The following is an 18,701-nucleotide window of genomic DNA, read 5'->3' on the forward strand; positions in this document are numbered from 1 at the left end:
CTCTGTATGTGTGAATCTTTGTAAGTTGGCATTCGGTAATCTAGGATTACTGGTCATCACGACATCATTCTATTAGGGCGGAATGGGGTTGTGACAAGATAAATACTCAATAGTTCTTAGGTCTCAAGTCTTAGATCTGGAAGAGGTAAGCCTAAATTATGTATATAAGGCAACTTAAAGCAAAATAGTGCCGCAAAGACCACTTGAGTGTAGGAAATGTTGTACGAGCGATGGGTCTAAGAGGTAGTTGTAGCAAAATGAACATTTGTCGCTTTGCTCGAGTGCAAGAGTACATTCTCGAGCGGTAAAAGAAGCCTCACAATATCTTAGAACAAACATTGAGATACTGGATGCCAAAATTCTACGCTCGAGTAGTCTGTGTAGCTTCATAGGGTAAAAAACAAGTTCTGGGATTGAAAGAAAGATGATTAACCAAGATTACAAGCAGCACTCAGAACTCAACAAAATTATAACTCAAATAGTTGTTTGTGGAATTGACAAAATAAGGGACCTAACAATCTCTTCCTTTAGCAATTTCCAGACAAAACACTTCTAACAATGAAATCCTAACAAACACACACTCTAGACACAAACCTAACCACTTTAAGCTCCTTGTGATGTGAACCACCTAAAATGAGAACAATAGAAACAACACAAACATAAGAGAGAGATAGATACCAACGAATATGATTAGATGATAAGCAATGAAACATGAGAGATAATCAAGAAACAACATCATCACAACATCAATACTAACATCTACCTACCAACAATTAGGCCAAGATGCCAAACGCTATCTCTAAAATATCAATTAAACCCTCAAATTTCATTATTCAAGAGTCTGATTGATATTTGGGGATAGTTTGAGAGGTAAAATGAAATTTCGAATGAAATTTGAATTCTACATCAGTAATTTCTATTCGATTATAGACGGCAATTAACAGTAGGGTAAAATTGATACAAAATCGAATAGTTTAGATATAAAACTGATATTATTAAAAAAAAAATGTGAGTTCAATTGATTTTTGAGTGATAATTTGAAGGCAAAGTGATATTTTCTCTTTAATTTTTATCGCTAAATGACATGAACAACAACAAAACATAAGGGATAGAAAAATGAGGGAAAAATCAATAGATCATATAAAATTTTGAAGTGCAAAAATTTTGACATGCTTTCTCCTTATATTCACTAGATTTTTTTTGCTATTTATATCTTTTTTGGTTAATCGCTTTTATTGCTCTCACAATGGCTGAGAGTATTTCAAATTGATCAGATATCGATACCACTTTCAGTGAATTACATTTTTATTTAATTTTATTTTTTAAATCACATTTACCAAATTTTTTTTTATGCAAATACAATTGGATAAAAGAGCTTTTTTGTAGGTATGTTTTACTTTCGGATCATAAAAATATGCCAAAAAATGAGTCTCAAAACTCGTACAATAATAGCTAATATGCCCCCACACAGTAAGCACTCCAATTCCATGAACTCCCCATATGCATAAAAATCATGGTGGTTATAAATTTTGGAATGATGGAAGTTATTGTATAACACTATTGAAGTATTTGGGAGCACTAATTAGTGCTCCCACTAATTAGGTGGCAGTGGGTCTCGCCATTAATGATGTGATGTTTTGGTCTTGGAGTTGTATTTTTTTTTTTTTACTTTTTTAATGCATTAGTGCTATTAGTGGTGATGTTTTTAGTGGGATGAATCATTGTTGTGAAGTATAATTGGTGCTAGGAACATAATGTTTGGTTTGTTTTTTTGTTTCCTAATTTTTTAAAAATAAAAATAAAAATTAATTTGGTGAAATAAATAAAAAAATAAAAATGCTTATTATTTTGACAAAAGTTTATCTTTTGAGAGGCTATAAATAATTTTTAAAAATATTTTTTGGATATGTATTTTTATCAAATTAGTTGCTATTTTTTCAAAAAATATTCTATTTTTTTTTTTTTTTTCTCAAAAACGAACCAAACAAGGCCAAAATGTTCCAAGCATAGAATACATAGATATAAAACAAAAAAATATATGCATCCATAATTTTAAACATGTTCACATATAGGTCGAATTTATACATTCTATACTTAGAATTTTCTGTGTTCGAGACTCTTCTTTTGTTTTCATGAATTGTTATGATCTTCTAATAAAAAGTTAAAGGGCACAATTTTTTACATTCAAAAATTAGATTTGATTTTAAATTCAGTGGTGTGACACTCAATTAAAATATTAAAGATAACACTCTTTTATATCTTCGTTAACTATCATTTAATTATATTACTTACAAATAATTGAATTTAGAAAATGAATCTACAAAATAAGTTTATATATCATTTTCCTTCTTGCAATCGTCTCGACATGTTTGACAGGTTAAATCGTTTAATATATAAAAGAAAATAATTTTATAATAATTTGGTTCAGATCCAATAACATATACACTCGGATCGGGTCTACCAAACATTAAGAACTCAACACAAGCTGGCCCAAACAAAATTGGTTCATTAAACTTTGTGCAGCTTGGCCCAATGGGCTTAAACACTAATAGTCGGTCAGTGTAGATCATGGGAGTCAAAGCCCAAGCCTGAAATGCTCGCCCATATAACTTTTTTAGTTTTTTTGCTTGGTATAGTTTGGGGATGATGAATTATGATAATAACAAAGATGAAATACGCTCAAAATAATTTGTTTATGATATTAAAATTTTAATGAGTCATAGTTTTTAGTTTGGTAGTTAATTTTACAACTTATTTTTTATTTTATATATTTTTTTGAGATCTCTCCCTCCGATCCGCCAAAAGTGATTATAAACACTTATTTTTGCAAATAAATAAATAAATATGTTTTTTTTAATTTTATTTTCATTGACCGAAAAATCAATCTATTAACTTTTTTTTTTTTTGAAAGTTCATATTCAATATTGATCTTATTTGAAAGATCTCTAAAAGACAAATTTACATATATCAATTTTGTAAAAAACATATTTGTAGAACTCAAGTTATGAGATTTTAAAATTTTTTTGACACAAAATAAACCTAGAAAGCAAAAATGTCAAAAATTATCTTTATCAGTACACGTTAAGACCCCGTTTGTTTTCAGAGGTAGAATGGAGGGGATTGTTAGTGAGAGAATTAAGTAAAATTGTGTTTGTTTTGATGGTAGTTGTTAATGTGAGAATTGTTAAATTATTACCATATAAAAGAAATATAAAATATTAAAACAAATAAAATTATGATTTTTACTTAACAAAAAATATAAAAACATTAAACATTATTATTAAAAAAAATGCCCAACACATAAATAAAAAATTAAAAAATAAAAAAAAAATAATCCCATGGGACTAATTTCCTAATACCATCTCTATCTCCTCCATCTTAATCCCAATACCAAGGCCCATCCTAATCCCATGGGATTATGAATCCCCTCTCCATCTCTCAAAACAAACACAACAAATAGTGGGTTCCACCTTCATTTCAATCCCAATCCTACCTCTATCTCCTAAAACAAACGGGGCCTAAGAGTTACCAACCAAGAAGTGTCTGTAGCTGGTTTTTCGTGTTCCTTGGAGGGATTTAGTCTCCTTGGATACGATAGTCCTATAGTTCGGACTCTTGTGGTTCTGAATTTAGTTTCACAAGTGCAATGTGAAACAGAAAAACACAAATGAGAGTCCAAATCTGGCAAATCTTTGGAAAATTGATTTATAATCAGAAATGCCAAAAATGGACTGTATTGTCAGATTTCAGAGTCGCTACCTAAATATTTTTGAAAAATTTAGAAAACTCATGACTTGTGCCAAAGGCCACTTGTCTGTCATAACCAAAGTGTCTCGGCTTGAGAACTTAGGTATGAGAGGGGAAGGTCATGAATTGAGCACACCACTCACCCGATCAATGTTCAGCCTCTACTAATCGTGATGTGATTTTTATGTACATTATATGCTCTTGTTCCAATTATTATGCTATCCTACTATGTGAGGCACACAAGTATAGACTATTTCACCTACTTTGGAACGTTTTGATTTTATGTTTGTGTGAAAAGGGTTTTGAATATGTGCTACTTGAAAAGCGAGCTCATATATACATTAATTAAAATCATCCCAACTTAAGCGAAATAACCTTTATCTACAGGCATTCAAATAGGTATTCCAAATAAGCACTTAGGGGTGGTTTGGGATGTTCTAAATAAGTGTACTTTTTGACTTTTTGTGAAATATGGGTTAGGTATGGGTTGGGGTTGAAGTGATGTGGTAAAAAGGCGATGTGATTTAAATAAGATAGTGACTTTTTGAATTTTTAGCTTTTTTAGTATATGCCAAACAAGGCCTTAGTCTCATGGCAACATGCTTGATATGGCAACACAAACACATATGCAATATGCTAAAGCGAAAATGCTCACCTAGTACTTAACCGAGGCAAGCCAAAGAAAAAGAAATAATTAGAAAAATGCATGCTCTAATATGGAAGTGACTAATGCAATACATACCAAATGCAACTATCGGATTTGGCTTCTTAACATGAAATATGGATCAATTCAAGGCATATGTGTAGTTGGTTTCTTGTGCTCATCGGAGGGGTTTAGTCTCCTCGGATACGATAGACTTATAGTTCAGACTCCTGTGATTCTAAATCTGGTTTTACTAGTGCAATGTGAAATATAAAAAAAAATACAAAAGAGTCCAAATTCAACAAATCTTTGGAAAATTGATTTACAATCAGAAATGCCAAAAATTGATTGCATTGCCAGATTTCAGAGTCGCCACCTAAATATTTTTTAGGAAATTTAGGAAACCCGTGACTCGTGCCAAAGGCAATTTGTCCGTCATAACCAAAGTATCTTGGCTCGGGAACTTACGTATGAGATGGGAAGGTCATAAATTGAGCACCATAGTCACTCGATCAAAAATCGACCTTTACTAATCATGATTTTATTTTTATTGTACATTATATGCTCTTCTTTGATTATTATATTAACTTACTATGTGAGGCACACAAGTATAGACTATTTCACCCACTTTGGAATGCTTCGATTTTATGTTTGTTTGAAAAGAGTTTCAAATATGAGCTACGTGAAAAAATAAGCTCATATGTGCATTAATCAAATCATCCCAACTTAAGTGGAAAAGCCTTCATGCACCGACATTTAAGAGGTATATCAAATAAACACTTAGCCTCATGGTATTATGCTTGATATGGCAACACATATTCATGCAACATGCTAAAGCAAAAACGCTCACCTAGTACTCCAAGGCAAGCTAAAGAAAATGAAATAGTTAGAAAAATGTATGCTCTAATTTGAAATTGACTAATGCAATACATACAAAATGCAACTACGAGGTTCGGTTATTTAACATGACATAAGGCTTAACTCAAAGTATGCAATAGCGCACGTATTTAAGTACGTAAGAAATGATAACAATGTTAGAATATTATTTGGGGAGATGGTGGGGTGTGATTATGAAAGTAGATGGTGAGTGGGGATGGTGGGGTATAATTATGAAAGTGGATGATGAGTGGGGATGGTGGGGTATGAAGCTGTTGAATATTATTTGGGGGAAATATGACACAATATGATGCCTTGGCAGAGTGGCTAAGGTTTAGAACGTGGAGTCTTAGGTTAGGAGTTTAAACCCCTTTAGTAGTATTCTTCTTTCCTTCTTTTTCTTTTCTTTTTGGGTAGAGACATGTCATCGCCACATCATCAGCATAGACCAATCCAGTTATGCCACATCAGCGTCATAGTTAGCATTGACGGAATATTCTGCATATGAACGGAATATTTCCTGACTTAATAGAATATTCCCTTACATAATAGAATATTCCTTGAGTTTTGAAAATTACAATTTGGCCTAGAAGTTTCAAATAATTGTGCTATAACCCAAATTTTGGGAGAATTTTTCAGTGAGGCCCCCGAAAGTGCAGCGAAGGTTGATCCTAGCTAAATGAACCATTCTGGATGCAGCCGTGAGGTTAGAATATTCCCTTGGAAAGGTAAATTGTGACTTTTTAGGTTTGGAAACAGGGCTCAAATTGTAAGTTTTCTTATTGAGGATTTTGTAAGAAACACCTTCTTGTTTTGTCATCATAGGGTAACCAGAACAAAGCGCTCAAGTCTTAGGGCCGGTCAAAATGAGGTTTCTACAGTTCCCTTCTTTGATAGAACTCGAAGTCATTTCATGACATGAGTGAATGTCAAAGCCCGAAGATGACCCTTTTGACAAGGTCGTAAGACTTGGGCAAACAAACAAGATACACATGCAATTGGTTGACCCTCAAGGTGGCCTACGTATCCTATTGCAAGGAATCGAACTAGCGTAGTTCAGGGGCAGAATGCAAATGATATGCTTGAAATGCCACTTGGAAGTTGGACTTACAAGCTTCGCGTAGCCGATTGTTTTGAAAATTCATGATTATGTAATGGGGTGCAATGTCATGACGTAATGATAAAGATATGAAGATAGTAACATATGAGATAAGCCTCGTGTAAATAATATAAAGCATAACAGAGGGTTTAACGCATATAAATGTGCCACAACACAAATAATAGATGGAGTGCATCGCATATAAATGTGTCATATCATCGCATTAAATGTGCCACAATTCAGTTGATAGAAGAAATGTGAACTCAAAATCCAAACACGTCTCACGTGAGGGGAGAAATAGTGATCCTGAGATCCAAACGCATTTCATGCGAGAAGAGAAAATAATGAATGCAAAATCCAAACGCGTTTCACGCGGGAGGAGGTATAGTGGTGTAACCAATAGACGTTCCTAGCCGTATTTTATACAAAGCAAGGGAAGGTTTTAACAAGGTAAACATCTAATCTTAACACGTTTCACATGAAAGGAGCAAAGGTTGTGGTGTGCATACCTAACCATATCTCATACTGAAAGGGGGAAGGTTTTAACCAGGTAAACATCTAATCCTATCATGTTTCACGTGAAATGAACAAAGGTGGTGTAACCAACAGACGTGCCTAACGATATCTCATACGGATAATGGGAAGGTTTTAACCAGGTAAATATCTAATCCTAACATGTTTCTCGTGAAAGGAGCAAAGGTGGTGTAACCAACAGGTGTATCTCAACGTATTTCATACGGAGAGAGGGAAGGTTTTAACTGAGGAGAACAACATTGGTGTAACCAACAGACGTACCTAATCGTATCTCATACGGAGAGGGATAATGTTTTAACTGAGGAGAATAACAATAGTGTAACCAACAGGCGTATCTCAATGTATTTCATACGGAGAGAGGAAAGATTTTAATCGAGGAGAACAATAATGGTATAACCAATAGGCGTATCTCAACATATTTCGTACGGAGAGAGGGAATGTTTTAACGAAGGAGAACAAAAATGGTGTAACCAACAGACGTATCTCAACGTATTTCATACGGAGAGAGGGAAGGTTTTAACCGAGGCAAACAACAATGGTGTAACCAACAGACGTACCTAACCATATCTTGTACGGAGAGGGAGAAGGTTTTAATCGAGGAGAATAACAATGGTATAAGCAACAGGCATACCTAACCGTACTGTAACCAACAAGCGTATCTCAACGTATTTCATATGGAGAGAGGGAAGGTTTTGACTTGGTAAAATTTAATCCTAACACGTTTCACGTGAAAGGAATAAAGGTGGTATAACCAACAAGCATACCTAACTGTATCTCATACGAAGAGGGGGAATGTTTTAACCAGGTAAATGTTACATTCTAACACGTTTAATGTGAAAGGAGCAGAGTTAAATTCAAAGTCCAAACGCATCTCACGCGAGTGGAAGAAGGTATAGTAGAATGATTTTTTTTTTTTTTTTTTTATCTTTCATTTTCTTTGGTACCATATCCGTAATACAAATATGTATACAGGCACACACAAGCAAGCTATACAAATATTCATATACAGAGAAAATACATACGTATATGTACATACGGTGCACATATGCACATTTGAGAAATATGCCGTTCCTGATGAGGAATATTCTGTTTGCTGATGTTACCGTATGCAAAACACGCAAAAATAAATAATTAAATAAAATAAGGGAGAAACGCAAATGCGTTGATACGGGGGTTCGAACCCCCACTCTTAGGCTTAGTCTCCCAGTCCTTAACCGTCAAACCAAACCTCTTAACCAAGCCACTCTTGTGATGAAAATATTTGAATAAATATATATAATGCATAGATATACAATGCATATACACATATGTATACAACTCTCTCGCCTCTCCTGTTTTTGTCTCTCTCTTCTTTCAAATACCGTGCCTGACATGCGGTTTCACCTTTTGTGTTAGCCGGCCGACAAATTGCCTCGGCTCTTTCTCCCTTTCTCGTCGAATGCCGCGCCTGACATACGGCTTCGACTTTTACGTTAGCCGGCCGACAAAGCTAGACCCTTCTCGATTTGTAACGATTGCCTCGGCTCTCTCTCCCTTTTTGTCTTCTTGTTTTCCGTCTTCTTCTTAATCACTGCTTGAGAGAGACAGAACAGAGAGACTGAGCAGAGGAGAAAGGCTATCCAAAACTCAGTCTGCTCTCTACTAGTACTCTGCGACTCCTTTCTTTTACACCTCTCTCCTCTAACACATGGCCTCGTCTCATCCCCTCACTCTCTTTCCAGACCTTAATGATCCCATAAGCTCCCCTGGACCTAGTGCCTCTGCTCCTACTCCTCTTAACTTTCCTACACTATCAGTCGAACAAATAATGGCAACTCAATTTGACATTGAAGCTAACCACTACAGGCTGAAGTCCTGTGTGGAGACGGTGACTGCGGTCTCGAAATTAGCTCACAGACTGCAGAACAGGACAAATGAGGTATACCAGGTCAAAGCCTAACTCTCTCTACTCTAGTGCATGTACAAGGATTCGCGAGCAGAGATTTGTACACTGAAGGAAGAGAATAAAGAGCTAAAATGGCAGGCCGCCTCATGGCCCTATTTGGAGCACCTTGGTACTTTGCCTTTGATGGTCGGTGGGAGTCAACTCTCTTGGCGGAAGCACTGGGATAGGGTCTCCATGGATCTCCCAAGATAAGATTATGATGAAGAGATCGGCAGGAGAGTTGAGTAAGGGAGGTTGGCATGTGGTTATCACCGGAAAAAAAAGATCCCCTTTTTTTTTTTGGTTGTATATATGCTTGGGAGTGGGCATCTATAGCTTTACCTCTCTTTTGTACAAATTTGATCAGGGCTTGATCCCTGAAGCTTTAATAAAAAGAGTTTTGTTGTGTAAATCTGGACGGCATGAATGGCATAACATGGAGCATAAAAATCATTTTGTTTTGAATTTTGAACTTGAAAATCGTTGCTTTGTAATGAATTTTGAATTGAATATTGAGCCTATCATTGACCAAAACACAAAACACAACTCAACGAAATGAAAATGAATAAAAAAACCATCCCAAACACACCCCTTTTACGTTTGTTGGAGGAAAATGGACACAAAACAAAGCAACAACGCTCGACTGCCCGATAGAAAAGCATCGCCAGCGACAACGAGCAAAAACCATCCCAAACGCACCTTTTTATGCTTGCCGGAATAAAATGAACACAAAGCAAAACATCATCGGTAGACCTCTTGACAGAAAAGCATCGCTGGCAATAACTACTGTGCATTTTCCGGCAATTGCTTGATTAGGTGACGAGAATTTGAAGAGCGGGTAAAGGACAAAAACCTGACTTGACTGTGCCCCTAGTTCATCGCTTTGACTTTTTCTTTTGGTTTTTTGTTTTTTTTGACTAAAAATTTTGATCAACATAAGAGTTTGATTAGCATTCTTGTTCCACTTCTCCATTTTGAAATCATGTGAGTCAGGTTATGAGCACTGAAAATTTCCATTTTTGGTCCAAAGAATGGTATGAGTTTTGCAAAAATGGAATAATTTTTGAGAAAATCAGTCAGCTTCATTAAAAGTCCTTAAAATCTATTTTCACAAATGACCACTACTCGATTAACATGAAATCAACCCTTGAGATGTACAACTGAATCCATCTTGCAACTGAACCTGTCATGAAGGAGAAATAGGACAATTGAATCAAATGGGGACAAGCCAATCAAATATGGATAGTCGAGTCGAATAAAGATACACCAATCAAACAGGGACAAGACAAACAAGTCGAGAATTGTTGGGACCGAACTTCAGGATGAAGCTGCCTACGTATCCCAAAGATAGAAATCAGGCCTTACGTAGTTCACGGCCAAGGTTTACTCAGGTATTGACATTCTCCTTTTGTGCTCTAACTTTTGCCAAAGCTGCCCTTTCGGGTTTTCAACCTTGCGAGCCTTTCATTTTTTTCTTCATTTTTCATTTATTTTTATTTTTATTTTTATTTATTTTTTTTATGCTCTAACTTTTGCCTAAGTCGTCCTTTTGGGTTTTCAGCCTAGTGAGCCTCTCAAGGGTAGTACTTTTTCAGCTTGTCCATGTTGATTGGTTGTGAGAATTCTAAACCATCCAAATCCATGAGAATGACTGCTCCTCTTGACCAGATTGATTTAATGATGTAGGGACCCGTCCAATTGGGTCTGAACTTGCCCCCAGGGTCGTGAATAGGAGTTCTGTTGTCTTTCAACACTATGTCCCCTTCCCTCAAATTCCTGGATATAACCTTTTTGTTGAATGCTCTAGCAATCCTGCGTTGATACCCTCGAACATGGTATAACGCCTTCAATCTTCGTTCATCAAACAACATCAGCTCCTCAAATTGGTCCTGTTTCTAATCAACTTCTGCTATCTAACATTTAACCATAATCCTTAACGATGATACTTTTAATTCAATTGGTAAAACAGCCTCCATTCCGTATACCAAAGAGTAAGGGGTTGCCCCTGTAGACGTTCAGATCGATGTCCTGTATCTCCAAAGTGCAAAAGGCAACTTATCTGGCCAATCTCTATAAGTTTCTACTGACTTACACATAATGGTCTTGATGTTCTTATTTGCAGTTTCAGCAGCTCCATTGGTTTGCGGCCTGTAAGTTGATGACTTGTGAAAAAACACGTTATACTTCTCAAATAGAATTGTCACTTCTCCTTTGAAATGCAAGCCATTGTCTGAAATTAATTCGTTTGGCACCTCGTATCTGCAAATAATGTTGTTCCTGATAAATTTGGCCATGTGTGATGCTTTCAACACCGAATACGACTGTGCTTCAACCCACTTGGTAAAATAGTCAATGGCAACCAAGATGAACTGATGCCCATTTGAACCTTTCGATGTGACTACCCTGATGACATCTATGCCCCAGACTGAGAAAGGCCAAGGCGAAGTCATGTTATAGAGTGTTAATGGCGGGATGTTCATGCGATTGGCGTGGATTTGACATTTGTGGCATTGCCTAACAAAGTTGATACAATCACTCTCCATGGTTAACCAGTAGTATCCTTGTCTAAGGATTTTTCTAGCTAGCATTATACCGTTCATATGGGCTCCACACTCTCCTCCATGGATGGCTTCCATGATATGCTTTGCCTTTTCTTCCTTTACACACAGCTTGTGCATTCCCAGATGCCCTCTCTTGTATAGCTTATCTCCACAAATAACGAACTAAGCAACCAAACGCCGTATCCCCCTTTTGTCTTTGGCGTTTTCCTTTTGTGGGTATATACTGCTTTCCAAAAAGTTCCAAATATCAAAGTACCAGGGGTTTTCATCTTAAACCTCTTTTATTACAGCTACCATTTCATATGCGGGCGTATATCTTTGTTCTATCAGGATTGGGCGTATCTTAACCCCAACTAGTAAATATATATTTATCATGGAAGCGAGAGGGTTGCCAATGCATCAGTAAATCGGTTGTTTTCTCTCACCAGATATGTAAATGTCAGTCTTTCAAATCTCGGGAACAACATGTCCAAGATCTGATGATAGACTTTCATTGTCTCCTCTTTCAGCTTCCAATCTCCATTGGCTTGAGAAACAACTAGGTTCGAATCTCCAATCACATCCAACCTTATTGCCCCTAGTTCTAGAGCTGCTTCTAATCCGGCAATGCAGGCCTTATACTTTGCTTGGTTGTTGGATACTCTGACCCTAGTTTGAAGGCCAAAGGGATATGAGAATCATCTGGTGCTATGAGCAACACACCTATTCTGGAGCCAAATTGATTAGATGCTTCGTCAAAGTACAATTCCAAGTGTCTTCTTCTATTTGCATGACCTCCTCATCTGGGAACGAATAATCCATAGCTTCTTCTTCTTCAATCGGGTGATCAGCCAGAAATTCTACCACTGCCCTTCCTTTAACAGATTTGAGAGCAACATACTTGAGGTCAAATTCAGAAAGCAAGACTAGCCAACGAGCTAGCCTATTGGTAAGGGTTGGTTTCTCAAAGAGATATTTGATGGTGTCTAATCTTGAAACCATAATTACTGAGTGAGCTAACAAGTAGTGTCTTAACTTCCTGGTGGCCCAAACCAAAGCTAAGCAAGCCTTTGCCAAGGGAGTATAGTGGGTCTCATAGTCAAGCATTTTCTTATTTAAGTAGTAGATGGCTTTCTCCACTTTCTCATCTAACTCTTGTGCAAGCATGCATCCCATGGTTGATTCAGTCACTGATAAATACAAAATCAGCAGTTTTCCTGGCTCACGTGGCGATAACACAGGTAGATTCTGCAAATACTGCTTAACTTGCTCGAAGACGAACTGACATCGATTATCCCATTAGAACTTCATCCCTTTCTTCAACAGACCAAATAGTGGTTCACAAGTCAATATTAACTTTGAAATAAACCTCCTTATAAATTGCACTTTTCCCAGAAAGCCCCGCATCCCCTTTTCAGTTGTTGGTGGTGGCATTTCTAAGATGGCCTTAATTTTAGATGGATCAACTTCAATTCCCCGTTGTGTGATCAGAAATCCCAACATCTTGCCCACAGTTACCCTAAAGGCGCATTTCTGTGGATTCAGCCTTAGCCTGTATTCCCTAATTCTCTCAAAGAATTTCTTCAATGCAGTGTAATGGCTTTCTCGATCTTTGGACTTGACAATCATGTGATCTATATACACTTTAACTTCCTTGTGGATCATGTCATGCAAAAATGTAGTAGCGGCTCTCTGATAAGTGGCCCCAACTTCAAACCGAATGGCATAACCCTATAGCAGTATGTCCCTCATGGTGTAGTAAATGTAGTATTTTCTCTATCTTCTGGAGCCATAAGGATCTGGTTATACCCCGAAAAACCATCCATGAAAGACAGTAAGGTGTGTCCTACAGTGAAGTCTACCAATTCGTCAATATGTGACAATGAGAAATCATCATTCGGACTAGCCTTGTTCAAATCCTGGAAATTAACACAAACTCAAATTCTGCCATCTTTCTTCGGAACTGGCACAATATTGGCTAACCAAGTGGGATATTCTGATACAAGCAAAAACCCAGCATTGATTTGCTTGGTAACCTCTTCTTTAATTTTCAAGGCCTAATATGGACGAATTATGCGAAGCTTCTGTTTGACAAGTCGAGCCTCAAGGTCGAGAGGGATCCTATGTTGTATAATCTCAGGGTCAATTCCTTGCATGTCTTCGTAGGACCACACAAAAACATCTTTGAATTCTTTTAATAAAGCAACTAATTATTCACGTTCCTCTGAAGATAATATAGAACCAATCTGGATTAAGCAAGGATCTTTCTTAGTACCCACATTTACAGAAACAATTTCATCCACTAATAGCTTAGCACGCCTTTCTTCCTCCCAGTCGATTAAATTTTTCAAAGCCCGAGGAATTTCTTTCTCTTCGTTTTTATCAAGATTTTGAAAATTTTGGTCAATGTTATGAACTATGGGTACAGAAAAGTAAGCGAAAATCACAACATCTTCATTTAAAGCCTCGCGCTCACAAGTTGCAACAGACTCAAAAGAGAAAGAAAAAGGAGACTCAGACGTCTTAGACAAACTTGAATCTGACTCCAATCCCATAGGCCCACCAGACTCAGACTCAATAGCCGATTTAGAACTCTCAATACAACTCTTTTCAAAATGCCAATTTATTTGTGAGCATTCATTGCATCCATGATGAAGCTTGAGCAGTCAGCAAGTGCTTCTTCCTCGATCACTACAATGGTCATATCTCCCAAATTCATCAGTTCAGCGGTAGTATGCGACTCTGTCAGTAAATCAGCCAGTGTTAGACCCAGGACTTCCTCTGTGCCGCTTTTCGAGCTGACTTCTCTGTCTTGTCCGATGTCGATACCAGGATCTACCCACTCCTTGTCACTGTTGAAGAGCTGATGATCGGAAAAGATCTTAAACCCAGGGTATCTCTTCCTCTCCACTTGATCAATCCAGGGCTAAGGAAAACCACAGAAAGGGAAGTCTTCTCCTTGGCGGACAAAGCGTCCGTTCAAGGTCCCATCGATTTTCCTGTAAACTAGTTCATACTTCTTTCCAGTCTTCTTTTCATTGATTCTCTCTCTCATTTCCTTCTCTTTCTTCTGCCAGTCTTCTACTGTTGGTTCATATCCTAACCCAAATGGATGTGGGTTGTGGATTACCTTACTTATCACTGTGGTACCTTGTTGGCCACTCTTTCCCAATCCAGATCTTGGGATGTATCCTAGCTTGTTCATCATGTAGACTAACTAAGAACTCAAATGTGTGCCCTCCCCCTTCTGCCATGATTATCTGTACTAGCTGTGCTTCTACCAAGGTAAAACCCAAGAGAAAAACATCTTCCTTCCCATGTTGTATTTCTACTACTGGCATTGTGACTTCTGGAGGAGGGTGGATCGCAGAATTGCCAAAAACTGTAGCAATCCCTTCATTGTGCGGGTATTTCACCAACTGGTGTACGGTTGAAGAGACCACTCTCATCTTATGCAACCAAGGCCTGCCTAACAATAGGTTGAAAGTTGCTGGGACATCCATGACATGGAATTCTGCCTCATGCTCAGAGGGACCAACTAATATTTGGACCTTGAAAGTCCCCATAACATTCCTGCTGGTGTTGTCATATGCTCCGATAACTTGGCTTGTTGGCGTGAAGTCAGCCGGCTTTAACTTGATCTCATAAGCAGTCCTTGCTGGGCACACATTAATGGTTGAACTGGTATCAACCAAAACTACTGGAATCCACTTCTTTCTACACTCTAAGGCCACATACAAAGGCTTGTTGTGGTCAACCCTCTCAGGTGGTAACTCTCTGTCCGTAAATGATAACATAGGGGTCGTGTCTCTAAGTATGATGAAAGATACTAACTGATCTGGCATTGTCTTAATGGATAGCTTGGCCTTATTTAAGGCTGACAACATTGCTTGTCGGTGTTCTTGGGAAGCCATAAGAAAACCCCAAATGGAAATGTTTTCCTGGGTCTTCTTCAATTATTTTAGAACCAGGTTTTCTTCTTCATCTTTCTCTTTCTGTTTCCCTTTCTCTACCCCTTTATCTTTGTCAGAGGGCTCTCCTTGGTCTAGATATGAAGGCTGGAAGTAACGCCCACTCCTGGTCAAATGATCAATTTCATCTACATACCAAGTCTCATCTGGCACATTGCTTACCCATTCATCATTAGTGTGAGCGAGCTGTAGGTCATTATTATCCCACCATTCACCTTCATTGACCGAAAGGCAATTATCTAGCACTGCTTGAATCATTCCCACAGTACACTCTGAATGGCTTTCAGGTTCTTCTTCTTTTCCTCCGAAACTCTTTCCTTTACCACATTCAATAGGTTTTTCGGAATCAAGTCTCAGTTCATCTCCTTTTTTCTTAGTTTCCTCATCAAAAACTTCGTCACCACTTGACCAATTGTGACTGTAATTCTTCGGTTCCCACTATCCCATCTGCACATTCCCAAGGTCTAATCCTTCAAAGAAATGGAGATTGGCCAAGTCCTCCTCTAAGTTGGCCAAATCATCCAACCCCTGTTCAAGTACATCATCCTTGACAACAGTGATAGAAAATGAGTCAGGTAGATCAACCTCAAGTTTTAGTTGAACACTGGGAACAATATACCAGCTAGGATCATATTTTTTCTCTAATAGTTTGCCAACCTTAAGCAATGTAATTTGGTTATTTCCTTTAACACTACCACCATAGGGCTTTTAGGTTTCGGCTGGGTTAGAGGTGTATCTATAATGCACAACTCGGTGCCTTCAAGAATATTTACTTCAGGTTTTGGTAAATGGGTGGGTGTGATATGGATACTGGGGTTAAAGGTGGATGAAAGTGTATGGATGAGGTTAAGATAAGGAAGTGGTGGTAATGGGTTGGTAGTGACGTTGGGTTTTGGTGGTTGTGAGGGAGCTATGACTTTATTGTCTATGAGATCTTGGATCTCATGACGGAGATGAAAGCACTAGTCTGTGTTATGTCCGGGTTGTTGGTGGAAAGCACAGTGTTTGGTAGGGTCATGTTTGGCTGGGAGAGGTTCAGGAAGAGGTCGGGGGTCTAGAGGTTTGAGATGTCCTCTTTCTATCAAGATTTTCATAACTTTGGTCGGGGACATGTAGAGAGGGTTAAAGGTTCTGGCCGTGGTTCAGGTTGAGTTGGTGGTTTGTAGACTAGCATTGGCAAATGGGTTGGCTATTTTAGTGGTGGTGGTAATGACTGAATTGACCTCAGAAGGTCACACGATTGTATTACTACTAGTAGTAGCATTGGGACTGCTACCAAAAGGCTTTCGAGTAGGTTCCCTATCATCCACAATGATTCCCTGTTTGATGGCATCCTCTATCTGGACCCCTATTTCATGCAAGTATTTAAAAGTGAAGAGCGGAAGGACTATCATTTTTTGTAACATCTTTCCATGTAGATTTCTGACTATGATACAGATTTGGTCTTTTTCGAGTGGTCTGTTGGTCATCATTGCTGCTTTTGCCTTCCATCTGGTGATGAAAGCCCTAAAACTTTCATTGGGCTCTTGGCGAGTTACCTCCAAATCCCGAGCAGTTACCTCAATCTGGGTGTTGTAATAATACTAGATGATGAAAGCCTCAGCTAACTCCTCCCAATTTTGTTTCACTGAGTCCTCCAACGTGGCATACCAGATGGCAGCCACTCTTGACAAAGTTCGTCTGAATAAAGAGAGCTTTTACAGACGAGTCAAACCCATAGGCTTTAAGAAATCAAAGAACAGGTGAATGTGGACTGTTGGGTCACTGGAGTCTTGAAACCTATCAATATGTGGCTTTTTGAACCGTTCTGGCAACTTCACAACTGTCTCAGTGTATCTGTCTTCCATGTCTGGGATTGAATTGATTCCTTCGGACCTTTTGAAATTTTTTTCCAACTGGGCCAGCTTCAATATAGTTGGGTCAGACTCGGGTGCTTTGGAGGAAAGGAGCCCTCTTGTTGGTTGTGAAAGGGGAAATGATCCTCGTAAAGTTTGTACAGGAACCCTCAGATCTTCTAGTGAGTTAAGTTTGGGAAACTCGTTAGCTGGTGGAGGTGGAGGTGGTGGTGGAACTGGATGAGTCACTGGAGGTGGTTGAGTAGTGGACGCCCCAAATGGGCGTTGCAGTTCAACAAGAGTATTTCCTTGAGCGACAAGACCAGTGCCTTGGGTAGCAACCGTAATGGCAATGGTATCCATGCTCTGTTGAAGAGCCAAAAGTATGTCTGCTAAATTTTCTGGAATCTGAGCCATCACTGATTCTAGTGAGTTGAGTGGTGATGATCTAGCAGGTATAGAAGGGGTATTCTGGATAGTTGATCAAGCTTTTGCTTTTCTTCATGTAACTGGTGGCAAAGAAACTAACACTGGCTGACCCTAAACCAAATCTGCATTTTTGCAAAGTCTACCAACGCGAGTCCACAAAACTTGGGGGATATCAGACCTTTCGGAAGGTATAGTGCTTGACTACCTTACTGAAACAAACCAAGACCCCTAATCAGAATTTCATTAGCATCCCAGCTCAACTGATTACTGTTAACTTATGCTGAAAAACTGAACTTAACCCCACAAACTGAAATGACTAAATCATTCATCTGAATCTAAAAATCCCCGTACATTGCACATAAGACATAGTAGGAAAGAGAACAAACACCCCAATGGGAGCTAGGGTTACCCTGTCCTAGCTTTGAAATGATCTAGGTTTTCACTATTCGAACAAGCGGCATCATACATCCTAGAAATGGGAGAGCATCCTGTCATAATTTTGGAAGGTACTATAGCTCATTATATACACAAGGTTGGCTCTACTCTAGGGGTTGAAGTCGAGGTGACGTTACCAAAAAGTCCTTTGGGTCATAACCAATGAAGATATTAGGAAATCAAAAGAGTCAATATAGCCTCTCTTCAAAGTCTGAGAACCTTCAGATCTCAAAAGGTTATAACACAAGTCCTTCAAAGTAACGTAGAGATAGGTGTTGTGTCACAAAAAGTGTGCCTGTGCTCTCACCAATATCTGGACAACACAGGGACTTTAAGTGCACCAATGCATGCAATGCAATAAACATATAATTAAAAACAAAAGTCATATCATGGACTTCGAGTCAGGGTTTCATAAAATCCCCAGTAGAGTCGCCAGAAATTGTAACATGCCCGGGGGGTACCCGTGCGCGTTAAATAGTTCAGACCCTCGATATCTTTGATATAGTCTCACTAGTGCAATGTGAAACATAGATGAGAGTCCAGATTTGGCAATTTTTAGAAAATCTATTTTATTGCAAAACCTCTTGCCAGAAATGGACTACGTCATCAGAGCTCAGAGTTGCCACCTTATATTTTTGGAAAATTAGGAAACCCATGACTCATGCCAA

General features: G+C 38.3%; 1 protein-coding gene across 1 annotated transcript; it reads right to left on the reverse strand.

Moving 5' to 3' along the window:
* Positions 1 to 10,838: 10,838 nt before the first annotated feature.
* LOC145799946 (uncharacterized) lies at positions 10,839 to 12,992 on the reverse strand. The gene is made up of 3 exons (XM_082889590.1): positions 12,733 to 12,992; positions 12,128 to 12,306; positions 10,839 to 11,248 (listed from the first exon to the last, which is right to left on the reverse strand). Exons 1-3 carry the CDS (start codon positions 12,990 to 12,992, stop codon positions 10,839 to 10,841), a joined length of 849 nt encoding a protein of 282 aa, XP_082745716.1.
* Between the last annotated feature and the right edge of the window lie 5,709 nt (positions 12,993 to 18,701).

Source organism: Camellia sinensis, chromosome 9, assembly GCF_055761805.1.
Source record: "Camellia sinensis isolate YWXY chromosome 9, ASM5576180v1, whole genome shotgun sequence".
Taxonomy (NCBI): domain Eukaryota; kingdom Viridiplantae; phylum Streptophyta; class Magnoliopsida; order Ericales; family Theaceae; genus Camellia; species Camellia sinensis.

Bases quoted from the DNA above. Each gene is read 5' to 3' on its own strand.
- LOC145799946 (XM_082889590.1), bottom strand. From the start codon at position 12,992: ATGATTGTCAAGTCCAAAGATCGAGAAAGCCATTACACTGCATTGAAG. The intron at 12,307-12,732 runs GTTTATTTCAAA...CCTTACCAATAG, and splicing joins AAAGTGCAATTTATAAGGAG to GCTAGCTCGTTGGCTAGTCT. The intron at 11,249-12,127 runs GTACTTTGACGA...GGCCTTTCTCAG, and splicing joins AGAAGAAGACACTTGGAATT to TCTGGGGCATAGATGTCATC.